Below are 15,195 nucleotides of genomic sequence, written 5' to 3' on the forward strand. Positions count from 1 at the left end.
GTCACGTGGACGATCACCTGAGGTCACACTCAATGTCTCCATGAGGTCACAGCTTTCATTTGTCCAGTCGTTTGATGGAAAAGACGCCGTCGACTCTACGCTGAGGACGCTGGCCTTTACGTCGGTCTTGTTTTTGATGATGACGGTGAGGATGATGATGATGATGAAGGTGACCCTCTCTCTCTGTTGAATTACAGCCCAGCCGACCATCGATCGGAACTCCATCCACCCTTCCTCCAACCTGCTGTCTCCTTTGTGAGTTACTTTTTCTAACATACCTGTACGACAGGTGAGATGAATACCAGAGCTTGGCTCACTTGGACTCCAGGGTCACCTCACGTCAGGGTTTTGACTTGGACAGAAAGTTGTCCCTCAGGTTCACCTGTTCTGTCTTTCTCCTCTCAGCTCAGATCCTGGAACTCAGCGGAGACATCGATCCTTCACCCCGACAGAGACGGGTGAGACTTTTATTTGACGATGCGTCGTCTCTGCGGGCGTGGTGTCCTCTTCGTCAAAGTCTTTATTTCACGTGTAAAAGAGAAGAACTCTGAACATTCTGACCTTCTCGTTCCCACAGAGAGTAACCCGAGCTACGAGAATCCAGCTGATGGTAAGATCGTGTTTGCTTTAACTGCAGCAGAAGTGTGTGATGTCATCATGACGTCATCGTGATGTCATCGTGACGTCAGTGTGATGTCATCGTGGATGAGCTGCTGTCCTTTGTTTTGCAGGACCTGGTTACATAAACAGTGAGAGTGATGCAGAGGACCCTGGATACATGTAGGTTTCTCGTGTTTCTCGTCTCGCTGTTCTTCATCACGGCTGCAGCAGCCAATCAGAGTCTGATCTGATCGTCTCTTCTCTTTGGTCTCTACAGAATCGTGCTGCCCGAAGGTGAAACCAATCAGAGCAGAGCCTCGACACCCAGTTCAGGTACAGTCTGAAACAGTCAGGCTCAGAGGTGGAACGCTACTGAGTAGATTTACTCAAGTACTCTGCTTAAGTACAAAGTTGAGGTACTTGTACTTTAGTATTTTCTGTTGATGGCAGTTTCTACTTCTGCTCCAGCACATTTCAGAGGGAAGCATTTTACTTTTTACTCCTTTAAACATTTACCTGACAGCTTGAGTTACTTATTTAAGATTTTTAGACACAAAACACACAAAGAGTTCAGAAAATCTGATGTTTTGTGAGAAATAACATAAAATTAGTTTTCTGAAGTACAGCTTCTTCTTCTTCTTCTTCTTCTTCTTCTTCTTCTTCTTCTTCTTCTGAACAGTTCAAGTCCTTCCTGCTGTGGAATCATCTGACGTTTGATCTTCTCAGATGTCTGATTTGCTGCTTTTCCTCTCAATGATCTCAATGATCTGAATGTGTTTGTAATAATAAAACTTTGAATACATTTACATACTTTTACTTCAGTAACTTTTCAATGCAGGACTTTTACTTGTAGCAGAGTACAGTGTGGTATTAGTACTGTAGGATCTGAGTTCTTCATCACTGCTGGAGTTTCATCCAGCAGCTTTTGGGATCATCAGCTTCCAGTTTTAATTCGTTAGCTGTTAATTAATGGAGGTGATGCATCAATAGTACTGCATGTATTACTGCAGTACTACAGCATATTGAAAGTGTCCTTCCTCTGATTCCGTCCTCTGGACAGAGACACTTGTTGATCAGGTGATCGGGGAGTCATCGAGGATGAACATGAACATGGTTCCTGTCTGTCTGAGGTCATGTGACCTGATCAGCTGTTTGTTTCCTTCCACAGATGTTCTACACGATTACGAAAACGTCCCAGAGAAGAAAGGTGAGAAGTTTCTGCACGGACACACAACAGCAAGGGATGACTGATTGATTGATTGATTGATTGATTGATTGATTGATTGAGCGACAAGTTTTCCTCAAAGAAACTGAGTCCCTTACAGTCCCCATGAAAACCTCTTGTTAATAACTGACGTAAAACTGCAGCCAATCACCAGCAAGCGACAGTACAATGACGTCACGCCTTCACCTGTTCTAGATCAACACTCAACACTCTTAATGTCCAGCGCTGAAATAGAATCAATACTTTGATCAATAATCAGATCTGTCCTGTCATGCAGATGCAGCTCGAGCCAGCCAGAGTCCAACCCTGCAGTCAGCCGATGGAGAAGAAGGTGAGCAGTCAGAGAGAGAGGAGGACGAGGGTCAGGGGTCAGGGGTCAGAGGTTAGGGTCAGAGGTCAGGGGTCAGAGGTTAGGGTCAGAGGTCAGGGGTCAGGGGTCAGCAACCTGTCTGAAATGACACATTAAGCCCGGTTAATCTTAATGTGTCATTTTTTTAAACACAGCAATAATATTAGTTATGATTGTTTCTCACACTCCTCTTCCTCCTCCTCTTCCTCCTCCTCTTCCTCCTCCTGGTGTGGACTCATTTTAACTACATTCATCCTTTTCTGGTACTTGCCTACGTAACTTAACTTACGTGATTACCATATTGTGTAAGTAACATCTTTAATGAACCCAAACACGACCTCCAGCTCAACCTGACCAACTCGCCTTCGTACCTGAACTCAACCTGCGACCGTCAGGTAACGCTCGCTAAGCCGCGCTCCTCTGCAGGGGCGGGCCTGACCTCTTCTTAGCCGCCATCTTGGACTTTGAAGCCAGATGATGGGAGGAGTGCTAAGGGCTAATTGCCAGCTAACGTCAGTGCTAGCCAGCTAGCTGTGCATCTGTAATTCAAGTTCACAGTGATTAATTAATTAATTGGATGCTAATTTTAGTGAATGACAAACAGGCTTAAAACTGAATGTGATAACAGTAAAAAATGAAAAGCCGACGTCACAGAGGGTCTTTGCTACAACCGAACACTGAACAGTGTTTTTAAGTTAGCTGTTAGCTTAGCGTTTGATTTTAGCCCAGTCCTGTCAGGCTACAGTCTGCCCTGCATGTGATCTATGGGCCGAACTCTGGAGCAGCTCTGGGCTTCAGGTTTCACAGCAGGAAACTTCACCACCACAAATTTCCTCTTTCCATTATTTGTTCCAGTGATGTCACACAGCTGAAAAAGGCTTCTATCACCACGTTAACGTTTTCTTCTGTCTCCTCAGACGACAGAGAGTACCTGAACGTGGACCCGCGGCACTTTCAAAGTGAGTTCAGTTTTCAGATCATGTGACGTCACACAGGAAGTGCTGAGGTCACATGTGGCCCCAGTTTGTTCCTCTCATGTATCTCTCATGTAGCTGAAGATATTTCTTTTCTTTCCATCAGTTTTTCACCTGTTTTCGACCTGTTTTTGCTCAGTTATATTAGTTTATGTTGAGGTTTCTATCTAAAATGTTCTATTTTGAATAATTGAGCTGGACTTTAAAACGTGAGGTGATGAGTTACTTCCAGGAAACACTTCCTCTGTGGGCGTCTGGACCACACAATCAGGAAATGATCAGTGACGTTTGTTTGGGGTCAGGCCGTGTGAGGACGGTCATGTGACTCCATGGAGCTCAGCAGACTCTGACCGTCCGAATGAAATTACTGTTTCACTGTTTTCCATCAGGATCGACTCCAGAGTCATCGGCTCCGAGCGACAGCGACGACGACGATGACGAGGGGAACTACGTCAACGTGCACGAGGGGACGCAGACGGACTGAACGACCACAGCGAGCTTCACGGCTGCCGTCTACCTTTGAGTGCTGGGAGGAGGACGTGAGGATGAAGACGAAGGTCCTGAAGGTTCAGCTCAGAGCGTGTTCAAAGTCAAAGCGCTGTGAGACGTTTCACTGTGGACAGACAGAGACACATGTCCAACCTGAGAGCAGAAACAAAGTGAATGTGTCCTTTCATGGGATGAAAGCTAACGTGTCACCTCCCACAGATCCAACCTGTCGCACAGGAACACTAAAAAAAGAAGGAATGAAAACCGTCTGTCCGCAGTGAACACGATCGATCACTTCTGTCATCGATCCATGAAAGACGATTCAGTCAGTTTGTCCTCCAGTTTTTACAGTTCTGTCCCTTCTGTCCGTCTTCACTGCTCGACCTGTCCTCCTCCTCAGCACCTGTCCCACCTGATGACGTCAGACGGCGTCGACACGTTCGAGCTTTACTTTGATTTTACTGACGACTCCTGAGAATGTCTTCACGTTTTTTACAGTGTATTTATGTGTTGTTACCATGGTTACTGTTGTCTCTGGATCTGTAGTCCACCAGTGTGAACTAGGATTTTTTTTAAGTAACTAGAACTGAATTAAACTTTAACAAAATTTTAAACTCTGCTAGATTTCATTGGTCATACGAGGAAGAAAAATGAGCTGATGATTCATGTGAAGATGACGAGGCCGTGCTTCATCGCGTTCGTCCTTCAGTAAACCAATCAGCTGTGAGGATCCACGCAGGACTTCCTCAATGCGTTTTTCATCCGTTCATTTTCGTTCCTTCCAGTAACACTTGGCTCGTTTTTATGCTAAGCTAGGCTAGGCTAGGCTAGGCTAGGCTAACCACATCCCGACTGCAGCGCTGCAGGTTCATCTCTTCACATTAAAAACAACTGCAGGGACTCTTCAGATTTTTTTTAGTGGTTTTATTATTAATGAACTGGTTTCGTCTGTAAAAGGTCGGGTGGGGGTGGGGGTGGGGGGGTAACTGTTTCCACGGCTTTCAGTCCAGAAGGTTCCACCAGTTCTCGTCTTCAGTCCAGCTTCATGTTGTGAAAACAGTTTGTATTTACACTAAAATCCAGAAATGTCCCATTGAAGGTGTTCAAGGCTAAAAACAAGGACGTGTTAATGTGGTGTCAGGAGGCGGGATCTTACAGGTCCACTGGGCCTTCGTCACGCAGTAGCGCTCGTCTTCCTCGCTCCTGAATCCAGTTGTGATCGGGGGGAGGGGGGTCAGTTTCCAGATGGGTGGAAGGACAGCTGCTGGCCGGGGTGAGCCTGAACCGGAACCGCTGGAGGACACAGAACACACAAACGGTTGTTTAAGCACATCCTCTGGAGGGTCGGCGGGTTCAGACCCAGAACGTCTCACTGTGAGGAGACTGCTGAACGCTGCACCAGCGCCCCGCCCACATCCTCAGGTAAGTCGGTATTCACCAAACACAGAGACAAACACCTGCAGTCACACAGAGGTTCTACCTTGGTGGGGTCCGATGTAGAAGTGCTGTGGCGCTCCCTGCTGGGGGCTGGAGCTGCTGCCCTGCTGAGGCGGGACGTAGTGCAGCATGACGGACGGCAGCCCGTGACCTGCGGAGTGGTGAGGAGCCGACATGCCTCCAGCGAGGTGAGTCTGTGGGGGACAAACAAAATGAGACTACGTCCAAACAACAGTCCACACAGGCTGCTCTCGTCCACAGAGTCCACGTGGACCCTCAGACGGTGGACACTTTGATGTTTTTGTGGATGCAGGAGGTCTGATCTGAGCTGAACGTGAACAGTAAAGCAGAGCGGCGTCTTCGCTTTCATCGACACGCTTCGTCTCTGGCTTCAGGCTCACCTGTGCGAGCTGGCCGATGGAGGCGAAGCCGTGGGGCAGCGGCTGGTGTCCGGGGAGGCTGTATCCCTGCACGGCGTAGGAGGCCTGCGGGGAGCTGTGGCCCGGCGGCAGGTTAGGAGGAGCGGGGGCCGACAGACCTCCAGAGTGGAACAGGGACTGAGGCTGAGGACCGGCCTGACTGGACTGAGACCAGAAACCAGAAACCAGACACGTGAAACACACACAGGATGAACAGAGATCTGTGGTCCTCCAGGCGGCTGTCGGTGACCCACCTGAGTGTGTCCTGGACTGGCTGCTGTGTGCTGGGGCGGGGGCTGATTCCCAGTGGGGGTGCTGGAGGGCTGAGGATGATGGATGGAGGCCGAGTGGTGAGAGAACGACTGAGCTGAAAGAAGCGGGACAGGGACGAAGGTTAAGCCTCTCAGTGATCAAAGGTGGAAGGTTCCTTCGTCTCTCAGCTGACTGAAATCTATCATTTACTGCTTTTTACAACAGGAGAAAATTAATATTGAGCAGAATTAAGTTCAGGTTATTGTTGGTTCGGCCTCCAGCACAGCTCAGGTTTCTCATGCGGCCCCTTGTAAAAATGAATCCCCCCCGGTTTAGAGGATTCACGTGAAGGCTACTCATCAAATATAAAACACTGAAGTGAACATGATCGATCAGCTGATGTGTGACGGCCGAGCACGTTGTTTCAGCGTCAGTGTTCGATTCTTACCGTCACAACGGTTCAGTACTCGGACCGATCGGGTTTACTGATGACACCTAACTGTTCACGGCGGACACACTGAGTCCATCTTAATGCTGCTCACCATACATGGCCTGCTGTGGCCCCGGCTGGCCCTCAGCCTGGCCGGGGTACTGGGGGCCAGGAGGACCCATGGCCTGAGGAGGGGCCCCGGGCGTCAGCATCCTCGCGCCCCCCTGCAGCATGGAGTACACTGCCTGGAGTCGCAGCGATGAAAGAAAACAATTTGATTTGAGATTTTTCTGTTTTAAACAAACATTAAACATCGAAGATGTTTTAGTCTGACTTGAAAATAAAAATCCATATTTAACTCTGCTGGTTTAATACAGCTCAGCCTGAGGTCTAAAGTGTACTACTACGTAAAAATACTCTGTTACAAGTAACAGTCCTGCACTCAAATCCTACTTAGATAAAAGTACAGATGTATGTAGTATCAGCAGTAAAAGTACAGTAGTACTGTCAGCTCGGTGCAGTAAAGCGTCTCCTGTGACTGACGTCTGTCTCTGTGACCTTACTGGACACTGTCCTGTTTACAGGTGCTGTTCCATCCCGTCCCACCTGGAGGACGAGCTGCTCTTTAAAGACCTGCTTTCAGTTCTGACTTGTTATTGGACCTTGTCGCGCTCGGTACCTGTCCGTGGTAGTGTGGGGGCACGGCCTGGATCACCTGACCGTACTGCAGGTAGGACTGGGGGTAAGGCGACGCCACCAGCGGGGGTCCTGCTGCTGAGGCTGCAGCGGAGATCATGGGGGAGGCTGGGGAGGGGTGATGCTCCGGACGCTGTCCCACCACCGGGCCTGAAAGAGGAGACGATGAGACGTTCTTCACGTCAAAACACACACGGACGTCCATTTTAACGGCCCGTCCCTGATTTATTGTCCTTCGTCTGACCTCTGTGCTCTGAGGTTTGAACTACAGGTCCCATGATGCTCTGCAGGGGATGAACTGTAAACAGGAAGTATAAAGCTGCCGTGGATTCAGTGAGCTAAGCTGTGTTTTGGAACGTCTGCTGAGTTAGCTGTTAGCATCTCCTGTTAGCTTCTCGGTGTGTGTGTGTGTGTGTGTGTGTGTGTGTGTACCTTTGGCTCTGGCGTATTTGCCCTGGTTGACTGCTGACATGGTGTACTGATACATCTGAGGAGCCTGAGGAGAAAACATGGAGACGTTACAGCGCCGTTAAGTTTGCTGTGATGAGCCGATGGAGCGTCAGAGAGACGGATTCAGACCTGGATGGAGTGTCCTTGGATGTGGATTGGGGAGACGTAGGACAGGTAGTGTCCAGGTGGGCTGCTGTAGACGGGTCCTCCTCCTCCGGGCTGTCCTGGTGCAGACAGAACCACAGAGGGGCTGGGGGGGGTCGGCCGAGGGGGGGCGGGGGTCGGCGTCGGCTTCTGTCACAACAGACAGGAAGAGTGAGAGAGGACACACAAAATCACACGCTAAGAAGTGTGTGTGTGTGTGTGTGTGTGTGTGTGCGTGCGTGTGTGTGCGTGCGCGCGTGTGTGTGTGTGTGTGTGTGTGTGTGTGTGTGTGTGTGTGTGTGTGTGTGTCACTAACCAGGGGTGTGTTTCCTTTTATGGGAAGAAATTCTTTTGCATTTGGGTTCAAAGTTGAGTTTTTCACTTGTCTGCAAGGAAGAGGACAGAAAAGATGAATTCAGCCACAAAATGAGAGGAGGGGTCCGTCCTCAGGTGGGACAGACAGGTAACCTGTCCACAGACCACAGTAACCTGTCAGGAAGTCAAACTGACCAATCCTGAAGCTGCTGTCAGCTGACCTCAATCAGCCTTCACTAACGATGCAGCTGTGTCCCTGAACGCATCACCTGAGAGGACAGACTGTAACAGCAGATACGTCCTTACACTGCAGACGCAGCCTCCGATCGATCACCGCTCTCCGTACAGGCCTCCTCGCTGCCGGGGGCCGGGGGCGTCCCGGGCCGCGGCCCCTCTGGCCCTGAGGGCTGGGGGCCGGCAGGAGCCGCGGAGGTCTGAGCGGTGGGGGTCGCAGCTGCCTCTGTGGTCTGTGGGAGGTCTTGGGCGGAGGAGGTGAGAGGTTTGGGCGGCGCCGGGGAGGAGGAGGAGTCGGCGGGTGAGGCGGAGCTGTGCTGAGGAGGGTCTGCAGAGGCCGGACTCGCTGAGGGAGACGAGCTGGACTGAAGCTGAGAGACAGAAACTCAGACATCATCAATGGAGCCCTGAACAGTTATCTGACCTGATCAAAGACGGTTCATCCTTCAACAATGAGCTGAAGGCCAGAAGTGACGTCTCTCTGGGTCGGTTCACCTGAGTCAGCAGGTGTCACCCCGTGTGACCCCGTGTGACCATGTTTGACCCCGTGTGACCCCGTGTGACCCCGTGTGACCCCTGACATCATTCTTACCCTGAACTCTTTGCCAAACTTGCGGAGCTCCTCCAGTTGGGACCTCTGCTGGACTGAGGGGGCTGAGAAAGAGACAGAGACAGATCAGAGACAGAGACAGAGACAGATCAGAGACAGTTCAGAGACAGATCAGAGACAGAGACAGATCAGAGACAGAGACAGAGACAGAGACAGATCAGAGACAGAGACAGATCAGAGACAGTTCAGAGACAGAGACAGATCAGAGACAGTTCAGAGACAGATCAGAGACAGAGACAGATCAGAGACAGTTCAGAGACAGTTCAGAGACAGAGACAGAGACAGATCAGAGACAGTTCAGAGACGGAGACAGATCAGAGACAGAGACGGATCAGAGACAGAGACAGTTCAGAGACAGATCAGAGACAGAGACAGATCAGAGACAGTTCAGAGACAGGTCAGAGACAGAGACAGTTCAGAGACAGATCAGAGACAGAGACAGATCAGAGACAGAGACAGATCAGAGACAGATCAGAGACAGTTCAGAGACAGATCAGAGACAGAGACAGAGACAGATCAGAGACAGTTCAGAGACAGATCAGAGACAGAGACAGAGACAGATCAGAGACAGATCAGAGACAGAGACAGAGACAGAGACAGATCAGAGACAGATCAGAGACAGAGACAGATCAGAGGCAGAGACAGTTCAGAGACAGATCAGAGACAGAGACAGATCAGAGACAGATCAGAGACAGAGACAGAGACAGATCAGAGACAGTTCAGAGACAGATCAGAGACAGAGACAGATCAGAGACAGATCAGAGACAGTTCAGAGACAGATCAGAGACAGAGACAGAGACAGATCAGAGACAGTTCAGAGACAGATCAGAGACAGAGACAGAGACAGATCAGAGACAGATCAGAGACAGAGACAGAGACAGAGACAGAGACAGATCAGAGACAGATCAGAGACAGAGACAGATCAGAGGCAGAGACAGTTCAGAGACAGATCAGAGACAGAGACAGATCAGAGACAGAGACAGAGACAGATCAGAGACAGTTCAGAGACAGATCAGAGACAGAGACAGATCAGAGACAGATCAGAGACAGAGACAGAGACAGAGACAGATCAGAGACAGAGACAGATCAGAGACAGAGACAGAGACAGAGACAGAGACAGAGACAGATCAGAGACAGAGACAGAGACAGATCAGAGACAGAGACAGAGACAGAGACAGAGACAGATCAGAGACAGAGACAGAGACAGAGACAGGCTCCGTGTGGATCACAGCTACCTAAAGTCAGTGTTTGTCACATCGAGCATAAAAGGCACAAAGCGTGAACCCGGTGGAGGACGGACGTCTCTTACCTTTGCTGGTCTTTCCGTCCTGTGGGCTGGACAGACTCTCAGTTCGCTCTTTAGCTGCTGAGCTCAGGATCTCATTCACTGTGTGGACGGAGAGACGGAGACGTGTGCTCGTTAACATTCAGCAAACAAACAAACAGCTGGACTGAAGGTCAGAGACGTCTCTGAAGACGACCGTCACATGACCTCTGTCTTCATGCCTGACAAGTGAAAATAAAGGTCTCACCATCGACGGGGAAGAGTGGGGTGGGGCCGGAGGGTTTGGTGGTGGTTGCCGTGGAGACGGTGGAAGGGGAGGAGTCCAAGAAGGTGGGGCCAACCAGGGGGACGTCCTGGGGAGGAGCGTCTGGTTTTGGAGGACGAGAGACTGAAGGGAGGACGGACGGATGAGGAGAGAGGAGAGAGGGAGGCGAGAGAGGAGCAAGTCATCATCTGCATGATGAAGATTCATAAAGAGAAACGGTCCAATCATGACAGAGAACCACACGTCCTTCCTCCTCCTCCTTCAGTGAAGTGAGGCGAGTGAGATTCAGAGGGACCATCGTCAAACACGCCCTCCACACACGTGTGTGTGTGTGTGTGTGTGTGTGTGTGTGCGTGTGTGTGTGTGCGTGTGTGTGTGCGTGTGTATGTGTGCGTGTGTGTGTGTGTGTGTGTGCGTGCGTGTGTGTATGTGTGCGTGTGTGTGTGTGTGTGTGTGCGTGCGTGTGTGTGTGTGTGCGTGTGTGTGTGTGTGTGTGTGCGTGCGTGTGTGTGTGTGTGCGTGTACGTGTACCTGCAGGTGAGGACTGGGAGTTCGGGGTTCTCAAGGTTCTGCTGTTCTGGAGTCTCTGGGACTTTGGGGAAGTTCTGGATGTAACTGGGAGAGACAGATGCAGTTAGAGCCAACGCGCACACGCGCACACGCACGCACGCACGCACGCACACACACACACACACACACAGGCTGATCCATACCTCCATTAACGGACGAGCGCGTCGTGTCTGCCAGCGCCTGGGGGTGGGACAGGGAGTGCGGGAGAATGTGATTGGTGCAGGGAGGGCTGCCGGCTACCGGCGGGCTGCTCTGTGATTGGTGGGGAGAGTAAGCAGTTCTGATGGACAGCGGGCTGCTCCTGTCAGGTGGCGGTTTGGGGGAGGACGAGCTGGGCGGCGGGTGCCTGGAGGAGGTCGGCGCGGCGGTTCGGCCGGAGCCCCCGGTCCTCACGGTGCCGGACAGACCGATGTCTCGAGCCCGCTGAGGGAGGGGGATGTACTTACCTTCCCTGGAAAACAAGATGGAGACGAGTGAGAGGAATCGTGTGTTTAAACGTGTTCGTCTCCTTCATCCTGTGAAACGTGTCGCTGCGTCAGACTCACAATCAGCAGATATTTACAGAAGTCAGTGAAGACATGAAATAAATCCACTCTGAGCTGATTTCAGTCTGCTTCACTTCACCTCGTCGCTCTGCCGCTCGGTCTCACCTCTGCTGTTTCCTCACTGCAGACTCATCAACATTTAGGAGTATTTGACTTTTTCCTGTGTGTATTCAAATCAGGACTTTCACTGGAGTCATTTCCTGTTTGTGGATCGGGGGGTGTGTTGGGGTCAGGGGCCGTTTCTGAGGCGTCGGCTGTAAACTCCTACCTGCTGCAGGAGGTGAACCCGGGGCTCCCCCTGTCCTCCCTCTCTCGGACCACGGAGCTGAACTTCTCCTCCTCGCTCCTGCCCTCATCGTTCTCTAAAGAAACGCGCCGGCGGTACTGCAGGCTGCTCTCGATCTCGCCAGCTAACCGAGCCGCTCGCGCCTCCCGCTGCCGGTACACCTCAGAGTTCCCCTTCTCCAAAGGCATGCTGGGAAACCGGACAGGACAGTGCAGCTCTGTGAGTTATTGAACGTGATCAGTTCTGACATTAACTTTTAATTTCCTGCTGATTTCATGTTATATTTCATGTTTTTCCTCGTGTTTCACTTTGATATAAGCGGTGAAACGCTGACATTCACATCCAATTTCTAACATCTTGAGTCCAGAGTTCGTGTTCAGCTCTCAACAGTGACTCGACATTTAATTTTGCTCTCTCGTCGTTTCACCTTCAAACTGGTGGATAAGATCCGATAAACCGGTTAAACTGGAGGCTGTTTCTGTGTTTCTGATGCTGCTCTCTTCAGCAGACACACAGAAAATGACTGAGAGGAAAATAACAAAGAGTAAAACCAGGAGGAACAGTCTGGCTTTGTCTGTGATGTTGGTGATGAGGCGGTGACGTCTCTCTGGATGCACACCTGCAGTGACCTGCGAAGGCGGCGTGTGGACGGACTCACGTGTACATGGAGAGGCTGGAGTCGTAGGTGGACTTCACACCGTACGCCTCCTCGTTAAACCTGAACATCTCGTTGGCGTCCCAGCCGTTTGACTGAGGGGAAAAACATCAGACATGAAGGAGTGGAAGCTGCCCAAAGAGAGAGTGTGTGTGTGTGTGCGTGTGTGCGTGTGTGTGTGTGCGTGCGTGCGTGTGTGTGTGTGTGTGTGTGTGTGCGTGCGTGTCCTCTCACTGTGTCTGACTCCAGCTCGAAGTTTTCTCCGTTTCCATTTCCGTCCCACCGCTGCAGAACTTTCTCCCGATGTTCGCCGTTCACCCGCATCGAGCTGAAGGACGTGTCGGTGAAAGTGTCTGAGCGCGCACACACACACGCACACACACACACGCACGCACACACACACACACACACACACACACACACACACACACACACACACACACACACCAAAGGCAGGTCAACAACAGCTTTGAATCTCCTCCTCGGGTTGGACGTGACCTGTCAGCGTGTGATGTCCAGGTGTCTCGTTACCTCTGACAGCGAAGCTCAAGTCCACGTCGCGGCAGGTCATGGTCACCAGGTCGCTGGGACTGAAGATCATCGTGTCAGTGATATCTTCCATCTTGGGCGGAGAGGTCTGGCTTCCTCCACCTCCTCCACCTTCCTCTCCTCCTCCTCCTCCGTCGCTTTGTTTATGAACAGCATCCACTGCCAGCTCGCACTGGCAGCAGTCAGAGAACACATCCGTTAATCCTTTAGTGACGATATGCAGGCGACACGTGAAGCGTGGCGGTTTTTTACCTGAGAGCTTAAAGTCTTGAAGATTCCCTCATACGCGGCACCATTTTTCACTCTGACATCACAGGTGGAGCCCTGGAACAGCAGAGAGGGAAGCTTCAGTGTGTGTGTTTAAAAAAATCGTTTTAGTCCGACTTGAGGCGTCAGCGGAGCGCAGCACTCACCACCACGGCTGTGAGGAAGTGAAGCATTCGGGCGTTGTTGTAGACGCCTTCAAACATCTGCAAGTACAGACGACACTGCATGTGAGCATGGCGTCCACGGACGGTGGAGGGAGAAGTATTCTGATCCTTTACTGAAGTACAAGTACTCACACCACACTGTGAAAACACTCCAGTACAAGTTAAAGTCCTGCAATCCAAACCTTACTGAAGTAAAAGTACGTGTGAGTGACATCAGCAACATGTAGTCAAGCATCAAAAGTAAAATACTGACAGCGCAGTACTTGTACACATATGTCAGAGTCACCCCGTCAGCGCTCTCTGGTGGACAAACGTCAGAACTGCCTCCACAAATCTTTGCAGACATGTTTTTTCACCGATCAGCTGACGTAACTCGATCTGTTTCTAAATTGATTTTAATACAAACTAAACTTTTTCTTGTTCTCTTTGACATTCTGCCCAAAAGTCCACGACATATTACACTTTACATTATTTAATTTTATATCACAGCCGTACTCCTGTCACCTGGCTTCTCTGCATGAAGTGAAATGTTTCGTACAGATCATAAAAGACAAATTTGGGATTTTGAGCTCTATTAATAACACAGACTTAATACTCTGTTACAACTCTTTTAAAGTACTTTCTTGAACTCGTTAATGTCAATGGTGGACTGTTACCGAGTACATGTACTAGTACAGCTCTGAAGTACTGCGTCACTACTACACTTTATAGGTAACACTTTATTTTTATAGGTAACACTTTATTTTTCACTCTGCTGCAGATCGAATTAGGTTTTTACATGTAAAACATGTTTAAGATAAAAACAAACCAACCGTATTTAAAAGGAGTAAAACTGGCTCAAACTCGACATTGAGATGTTTTTTACATGTTAATACATCAAAATTAACATCATAAAATATATATTACTGTAGCAGTACTTTTGATACTCAAAGTAGATATGCTGGTAAAACTTCTTAAATTTTACTTCTGTTACAGTCAAAAAGTTCTGAAATGAGGACTTGTACCAATGAAGTATTTAAAATACACTGATGTATTTGTACTCTTGCTGTAGTAACAGGTGTCAGTACTCAGTACTTTTCCAGTCCTGTTGGTTTACATTGTTGGACTTTAAGATGCTTTTTGTCAGGAGGGAAAACAGCTGAGGAAGAGGATGTTTACACCAGCATCTGATACTGATCTTCCTCCCTGCTCAAACGGCACAGGTGACACTGAGCTCACCTGGCTGAGATGAATCGTCATCAGCTGCTGAGGACAATCACAGCTCAGTGTCTTTGGAATGTCATTACTCACCAAGCTGCTGAGAGGAGGTGACTGAGTCTGAGACGGAGGCTTCATTGTGTTCCTGCTCCTGCAGGAGGAGGAGAAACGAACGTTAGCTAACAGCTAAAGATGTCAACTGCTCCCCCCGAGAGAACAATACACACAAGCCTGAAGGAGGCACGAGACGACATCAGCGGCCGAACAGAGAGCAGATCGAACACTGACGTGAAACGACAGAGAGACAAACGGAACACCGCGACCCAAACTGCTCCTCCTCAGGAGGAGCTCGATGTTGTTGTTGTTGTTGTTGTTGATCAGAACAGTAAAATCAGCTAGCTAAGTCGGCTAACGTCGCTAGCTTAGCGTAGACGTCGAGTTTGACCAACAGAGACACAAACGAAGCGCGAGAACTGAGGCCGGCACCACATGACAAACTGAGAGCGGAAGAGGTTCGAGTAAGAAATTACTTTTTAGTCATGAGCATCCCTGTTGTTCCAGTGGAAAGTCACACGCTTTGACAGGCCAAACACGACACACCGCTGAAAAACAACAAAACACAGCAGCGGGTGCGTTCGATTTGTCAACACCCGGTGACCTTGCATGTGACACGGGTGGACTCCGGCGGGCGGATTCATATTCAGATGGGTTTAACTCACAGAGTGTGAGCGTTGTCGCTTATAAACAGCAGCCGGGCTCAACCGAGATCATGTAACGAACGCATCAAT

At 49.9% G+C, this 15,195-nt stretch overlaps 2 protein-coding genes across 5 annotated transcripts in view; one reads left to right on the forward strand and one right to left on the reverse strand.

Annotated features, from left to right (window-relative positions):
• Positions 1 to 4,247, forward strand: part of LOC143333919 (uncharacterized) — an 8,938-nt gene extending 4,691 nt beyond the window's left edge. For 2 of the 3 annotated variants that reach the window (XM_076752299.1, XM_076752300.1), the window contains 9 exons: positions 198 to 255; positions 406 to 458; positions 578 to 610; positions 732 to 780; positions 878 to 933; positions 1,769 to 1,807; positions 2,103 to 2,156; positions 3,092 to 3,133; positions 3,538 to 3,742. In XM_076752299.1, the coding sequence (XP_076608414.1) occupies positions 198 to 255; positions 406 to 458; positions 578 to 610; positions 732 to 780; positions 878 to 933; positions 1,769 to 1,807; positions 2,103 to 2,156; positions 3,092 to 3,133; positions 3,538 to 3,632 (479 nt within the window). In that variant the 3' untranslated portion in view covers positions 3,633 to 3,742. Of the gene's footprint in view, positions 1 to 197; positions 256 to 405; positions 459 to 577; positions 611 to 731; positions 781 to 877; positions 934 to 1,768; positions 1,808 to 2,102; positions 2,157 to 3,091; positions 3,134 to 3,537 lie in introns of all 3 variants that reach the window. The other variant, XM_076752298.1, reaches the window with a different exon arrangement.
• Positions 4,248 to 4,546: 299 nt separating this feature from the next.
• atxn2l (ataxin 2-like) lies at positions 4,547 to 15,067 on the reverse strand. Of its 2 annotated transcripts, none has more exons than XM_076752302.1 (23): positions 14,938 to 15,067; positions 14,501 to 14,558; positions 13,193 to 13,249; positions 13,032 to 13,103; positions 12,762 to 12,951; positions 12,465 to 12,583; positions 12,234 to 12,325; positions 11,558 to 11,764; positions 10,888 to 11,195; positions 10,706 to 10,789; positions 10,157 to 10,297; positions 9,934 to 10,011; positions 8,607 to 8,668; positions 8,087 to 8,385; positions 7,782 to 7,851; positions 7,451 to 7,615; positions 7,304 to 7,367; positions 6,891 to 7,021; positions 6,288 to 6,420; positions 5,748 to 5,860; positions 5,476 to 5,658; positions 5,118 to 5,268; positions 4,547 to 4,930 (listed from the first exon to the last, which is right to left on the reverse strand). In XM_076752302.1, the coding sequence occupies exons 1-23, from the start codon at positions 14,952 to 14,954 to the stop codon at positions 4,872 to 4,874; spliced, it is 2,853 nt and encodes a 950-aa protein (XP_076608417.1). In that variant the 5' UTR covers positions 14,955 to 15,067; the 3' UTR covers positions 4,547 to 4,871. The 2 variants fall into 2 exon arrangements, with proteins under 2 accessions (XP_076608417.1, XP_076608416.1); XM_076752301.1 differs by having other exon boundaries at positions 6,855 to 7,021; positions 14,938 to 15,065.
• Positions 15,068 to 15,195: the final 128 nt, after the last annotated feature.

The sequence above is a fragment of the Chaetodon auriga genome, chromosome 16 (genome assembly GCF_051107435.1).
Source record: "Chaetodon auriga isolate fChaAug3 chromosome 16, fChaAug3.hap1, whole genome shotgun sequence".
Classification (NCBI taxonomy): domain Eukaryota; kingdom Metazoa; phylum Chordata; class Actinopteri; order Chaetodontiformes; family Chaetodontidae; genus Chaetodon; species Chaetodon auriga.

Bases quoted from the DNA above. Each gene is read 5' to 3' on its own strand.
- atxn2l (XM_076752301.1), bottom strand. The intron at 13,250-14,500 runs GTGAGTAATGAC...CTGTACTTGCAG, and splicing joins CACCTCCTCTCAGCAGCTTG to ATGTTTGAAGGCGTCTACAA. The intron at 10,790-10,887 runs GTATGGATCAGC...TGTCTCTCCCAG, and splicing joins GCGCTCGTCCGTTAATGGAG to TTACATCCAGAACTTCCCCA.